Below are 6,172 nucleotides of genomic sequence, written 5' to 3' on the forward strand. Positions count from 1 at the left end.
AATCAACACGTCTATCCACTCATTCATTTTTGCTGCGTGGCGTTATCGTATTTCACTAAAATAAGGAAAAGAAGATTAATCCAAATCGGAAACCAACAAATTCTGATAAATTCTCGTTTTGGTCCTTCTAATATTTGGCTAGTCACCTTTAATCTTTTACTAATTAAAATGTTTGTCTTTAGTCCCTTTAATATAAGAAATATCTTATATCTAGATTATTGATAGAACTACAATTATCTGCAAAATATAAAAAACAATATAAATTTAACATAGTATATGAACAATTAAATAGTTTAACAGTTAAAAATTCATTAAAACTGTAAAATTTCACAAGCATAGGGATCTCAAAAGTGCACATTTCAAAATATCAGAAGGACTAAAATCAGAATTTACTAATAAATGTGGGACCAAAAGTGCTATTAAATCCTCATTCGGAAAATAGGAACAAATACTGCGATTATGTCTCATGCAGTTATTATATTATAGTTCTAGTAAAACACAAATACACGTCTATATATATATTCTATCAGCCGCTTTTGTGATTCTTGAAAAAGCCATTGACAATCTTTTGAGCAGAAAGAAAGTAAGAAATTCACAAGAAGTGTGTGAGAGATAGAGAGACTTTTGTTTTTGTTTTTGAAGAAAACAAATCATTACAGAGAAACCAAATATGCCTCCTCTTATGGCCTTTGACAAGGGGGGTGATGAGTTTCCTGCCAAACTGACTGGACAGGTTGTGATTTGTTCCATTATTGCAGCCTTTGGTGGTCTTATGTTTGGCTATGACATTGGAATTTCAGGTAAAATCTTTCTTGCTTGAAATATTTGTAGGTCAATTTAACCTAACAATATATGTGAATAAACTTATATTCTTGCAAAATTTGTTGAGAATTTATGGTCAATACAAATATTAAAAGGGTTTAAGTTATACACACTTAATAAGCGTTTGGACATAAAAATTATAATTTTTGAAGAAAAAGTAGTATTTGGAGTTAACTTGAAAAATGATATTTGGAATTTGAAAATTATGTTTGGACATACATTTCACTTGAAAAAATGTTGCTTTTTTGTGGGTGAGGAAAAAAGTTTTTTCTGAAAATTTTAAAAAAACGGTCAAATTTAAAAAAACTCATTTTAAAAAAATTTCCAAAAACTTGTAAAATCTCATGAACAAACACATTTTTGAATTTTTTTTTTTTTTTTAAAAGAAATTTTTTTATAGACAAACAGGGGCTTAATTTACATTGCTTGTGCAGTCTAACCGTTACAACACGTGTTATAATGATTGTCATGGAGATTTGTGATTTGATTATGTAAATACAATTTTTTTTACATCATCATTACATAGAACATAAAATCAAATTAAAAAAATATTTTTTTTTGCTTTTTGATAAATTAATGTAAAGTGGCATGATAACGTCTATGGATTTAACTTATATACAGTGTCAGCATAAAACTTTCTTTTTATACTAAAATTGTAACCTAGCAGGTATTTATCAATTTTACATACCCGATTATCAATTAACGCTTATCAAGAAATTTACATGTAACTAATGACTTGATTGTAGAGCCTAAAATTTTGGTATTCAGTATTCGATATTTTGGTATTCGGTATGGTATTTGGTTTAAGTTTTAAAAAAATGGTATTAGGTATGATATTTGGTATTTTAAAATGAAATACCGAAATATATATTATATTACACAATAGACATTTTATTAATTATATCATAAATATAAGAAATCTAAAATTTTACTTTCCTTTATTCTCTTAGTTCATTAAATAACTCTAAGCAAGTAAAAAGATATTTCTCTAAGTTTTCTCTCTCTAGGTTGGTATTTGCTGGTTTTAGACAAAACTTTTGTCAACAAACGTTTTTAGTTTTGTACTTTTGAGTACATTAATTAAAAAATATTTACCGTGTATGACTCTATGCACTAGTTAGCATTCAAATCGAATAAACCGAAGTTACCGAACCGAATAAACCGAAACCGAAAGGAGAAAAACCAAACCATACCGAATTTAATTAGGTACGGTATTGGTATAGCATTTTACGAAACCGAATACCGAAAATACCGAATCGAAATATCTAAATACCGTACCGTACCGACCGACGAACACCCCTACTTGATTGTGTAAATATTTTTTACATACATAAAACTTAAACTTAAACTTCTAGTTATGTATGGATTTGTGCAGGTGGGGTGACATCAATGGATGATTTCTTGGAGAAGTTCTTCCCAAAAGTCTATGTTAGAAAGCATAGGGCTAAAGAAGACAACTACTGCAAATATGATAACCAAATGTTGCAGTTGTTCACGTCTTCATTGTACTTAGCAGCAATTGTATGTTGTTTCTTTGCCTCAAAGTGTTGTAAGAGGTTTGGCAGGAAAATTACAATGCAACTTGCCTCTTTGTTCTTCTTTATTGGAGTTATCCTTAATGCTGCTGCTATGAATCTGCCTATGCTTATCATTGGACGGCTTTGTCTTGGCGCTGGTGTTGGATTTGGCAATCAGGTAACTTTTATTTAATTAATTATCACTTATATATTCAACAAATAATACAGAATAAAATATACTCTAGGAATCTAATGACCGAATCTCTGTTATGGTTGATTTTCTGTCCTTACTTGTAGTAAATGAAAACGGTGTGTACTTACTACCACGTTTGTTTTGATATTTTTTTGCTGTTATACCGAAGTGTTATTATAGATGACATATATTATAATGTAATATAAAAATCAGTTCCGAAAAAAATTTGGTTGTTATATACGAATGTTGTTATAGAGAGGTCTGACTGTAATTTAATATGTCATGATAGCCAAAGGAGCTTTACTCTAATAACATTAAAAAAAATTGATTTGTAAAAAATTTCAGTTATAATTAAATTAAGGTAGTTTGCAATACATATTAACTAGATAAAACCTTATATGAAGATGTAGGCTATGCACTTAATTAGTGTTTAAGTGCATGCAATATTTGCTTTCATAAGTCTTGTATTTATGACTTCCCACAAGTGTGACAATTTTTTTGTTGCTTTTAACATCTTTAATTACAACCTTTAATATTGCTAATTCAATTGTCAAAATTTTCAGTTTGGCTATGTGGTCATCTGAGGACCCGACCAAACCATGTTTAACATAGTTAAATAATAAATTAAAGTAAGTATATATACTCCATTAATTAACCATGATTCATAAAGTTTGTATAAAAGATATGTCACACACTTATATTGCTTTTAGTGCATATGCAGTAGTTTCTTCCAAATGTCTTGTTTGTATTTATGATTTCTCACATGGAAATAGTGTAAAGGTGTTTAATTTGCAACATATTTGGTTGACGTTAAAAAAAAAAAAAAACAAGTTAAAGTTGCAAAAGAATATTTGGACGTTAAAGTTGTCTTGATTAATTTCACTTAACAAAAGTTGAATATTTGTGAGGTAAAAATCAATACTCACTCCAATTCAATTTAAATGACAGAATTTCGCTTATTGAAAGTCAAACTGTGTAAAGTTTGACCAACATTTTAAAATATATTTTTTGATCATATTGACATGAGAAAAATTGTAGCTTATAGTATTTTTCGCTAGTTTTTTAATATCTAAATTTTAATTTTTAAAAATTGAGTTAAACTAATCCAATTTGATTTCAAAGTTTGGTCAAATTGACTCTCGATAAGCAAAATGTACCATCTAAATTGAAACAGAGGGAGTATTTAACTTGAAGTTCAATGTTTGTAAAATATATTAATAGCCAATTTAGTCATTGCAAATACCATTATTTACAAATACTAAAATATCATTTATTGCAGGCAGTGCCATTATTCATATCAGAGATAGCTCCAGCAAAGTACAGAGGTGGTCTCAACATTTTGTTCCAAATGCTGATCACAATTGGTATTTTATGTGCCAATATAGTCAACTATGTAACTTCAAAAATGCACCCACATGGTTGGAGATTTTCCCTTGGTGGTGCAGCAGTTCCAGCAATATTTCTTGGCTTAGGTTCTTTTCTCATTGTTGAAACACCAACTAGCCTAATTGAACGTGGCCAAAATGATGAAGGCAAACAAGCCTTAAGAAAAATTAGAGGTGTAGATGATGTTGAAAAAGAGTATCAAGAGATTTTACAAGCCACTGAATTAGCTCAACAAATCAAACAACCTTTTAGAAATCTAATGAGCAAATCTAGTAGGCCACAACTTATATGTGGTACAATTCTTCAGATTTTCCAGCAATTTACTGGCATAAATGTTATCATGTTCTATGCTCCTGTATTATTTCAGACGATGGGATTCGGCGGAAAGGCGTCTTTGTTATCAGCTATTGTTACTGGTATGGTTAATGTGGTTTCAACCATAGTTGCAATACTTGGAGTTGATAAATTTGGAAGAAGAGTTTTACTTATTGAAGCTGCTGTTCAAATGCTTGTTGCCCAGGTAAACCATTATTTCAATATGAGTTTAATTTATAGTATAAAGGAACTATTCTTATACTATTAGATCACCAAAATATACACTATAACTGTTCATATTCATAATATACAGTAGAGTTTTTGAAAGGAAAAATGGTTTGATCTTAGCTCACTGTCCAGTTGGCTCCTGTAAAGGACTAGGAAAATTACTTTTTTTTAAAATTAATCAGTTTATTATTAAAACTATTACATCATTTAAAAACATAAAAGTTTAAACTGTTAAATATGAGATATTTTATTTATTTATTTATCTTGGCTCGTATTTTTTCTTTAATCAAGCGTGCAAAAATAATCTTGTTTAATATTATATTGGTGGATCCAAGTGAGACACTCGAACCGTGATCTTTGCTTGTTTTGGCACTATATTAAATTGCTTTGCCACATCATAGTGTAAAAATTATCTATACTGTCGGTGCGTTTTAAGTAAATCTTGTTGTTCTGCTTGTTGATTCTTTTGGTTTTTGTTGCAGTGTGTTACAGGAGGAATTCTTGCAGTTCATTTGAAAGCCACAAATGTAATACCAAAGAACTATGCATATTTTGTGGTTGTGTTGATATGTGTTTTTGTGAGTGGATTTGCTTGGTCATGGGGTCCATTAGGATGGTTAATTCCAAGTGAGATTTTCCCATTGGAAACAAGAACTGCTGGATTTTTCTTTGCAGTGAGTATGAACATGATTTGCACTTTTATTATAGCTCAAGCTTTTCTCACAATGTTATGCCACATGAGATCTGGGATCTTCTTCTTCTTTGCTGTTTGGATTGTCATTATGGGAAGTTTTGCATATTTCTTCCTCCCTGAGACTAAAGGAATCCCTATTGATGAAATGAATGAAAGAGCTTGGAAGAAACACTGGTTCTGGAAGAGGTATTTCCTTGATGATTCTGCTCCTGGAGATCATCGAGATGACAAAATCCCAGTAAACTAAGAGAATTAGTCGGGCAAGTGAGTACCAGACATTGAACAGTTAAACAAAAAATAAAAGTGATCGAACCATTTCTTTCATAGAGACCTTCAAATTTCTAGTCTCTTTTTTCGTTCTTTTAGTATGAGAAACTGCAGTTATTTATTTAGTTTTTAACTTGTCTCTATATACATTAGCGATATACTATAAGAATTTAATAAAATAAGAATTTAAGTTATATGCATTAGCAGTGTAAGAATTTTTATACTATCAGTAATTTCTCGTCATGTTATTACTCTTTTTTTTGTTATCATAAAATGTTTTCTATGACTTGTACCTGCATGTTAAGCTAACTTGATTGTATGAAAAATGTATTCATTGTGTGGAAAAATGCTATACTTACAACCTTAGATATTTTTCCAAAGCTCCTATATTCCCATTTGTTTTTACACCTCTCTTGTTCGTTACATATAAAACATGTCTTAACCGCAAACGCTTAAGTGGAGCTTGTAGTACCTGCATGCATATCAAACTGATAGGTTATATGTACTTTGTTATGTTTTGATAATCTAACAAACTTAATGACAAGAACCAGATCATAAGGAACCCGATACACATCCTCAAGTATGTTGTGACAACAAGACTTAAGCTGGAATTGTAAATCAACGCTTCAGGAGTCAAAGAATCAACAAGGGGAACATATGGACATTAGTTTCCCTAGTGATCGTACTAGTCAACTCTCCAACAGCTATAAAATTGTTGCCTGCACACGCAACAGTGCGAAACAGTGCAGC

At 30.4% G+C, this 6,172-nt stretch overlaps 1 protein-coding gene across 1 annotated transcript; it reads left to right on the forward strand.

The window, feature by feature from the left end:
• The first annotated feature begins 514 nt into the window (after positions 1-514).
• Positions 515-5,643, forward strand: LOC107782230 (sugar transport protein 6-like). The gene is made up of 4 exons (XM_075234032.1): positions 515-800; positions 2,198-2,517; positions 3,812-4,438; positions 4,944-5,643. The coding sequence occupies exons 1-4, from the start codon at positions 671-673 to the stop codon at positions 5,400-5,402; spliced, it is 1,536 nt and encodes a 511-aa protein (XP_075090133.1). The 5' UTR covers positions 515-670; the 3' UTR covers positions 5,403-5,643.
• The last annotated feature ends 529 nt before the right edge of the window (positions 5,644-6,172 follow it).

The sequence above is a fragment of the Nicotiana tabacum genome, chromosome 17, assembly GCF_000715075.1.
Source record: "Nicotiana tabacum cultivar K326 chromosome 17, ASM71507v2, whole genome shotgun sequence".
Lineage (NCBI taxonomy): Eukaryota > Viridiplantae > Streptophyta > Magnoliopsida > Solanales > Solanaceae > Nicotiana > Nicotiana tabacum.

Bases quoted from the DNA above. Each gene is read 5' to 3' on its own strand.
- LOC107782230 (XM_075234032.1), top strand. From the start codon at position 671: ATGCCTCCTCTTATGGCCTTTGACAAGGGGGGTGATGAGTTTCCTGCC. The intron at 801-2,197 runs GTAAAATCTTTC...GGATTTGTGCAG, and splicing joins CTATGACATTGGAATTTCAG to GTGGGGTGACATCAATGGAT. The intron at 4,439-4,943 runs GTAAACCATTAT...TTTTTGTTGCAG, and splicing joins TTCAAATGCTTGTTGCCCAG to TGTGTTACAGGAGGAATTCT.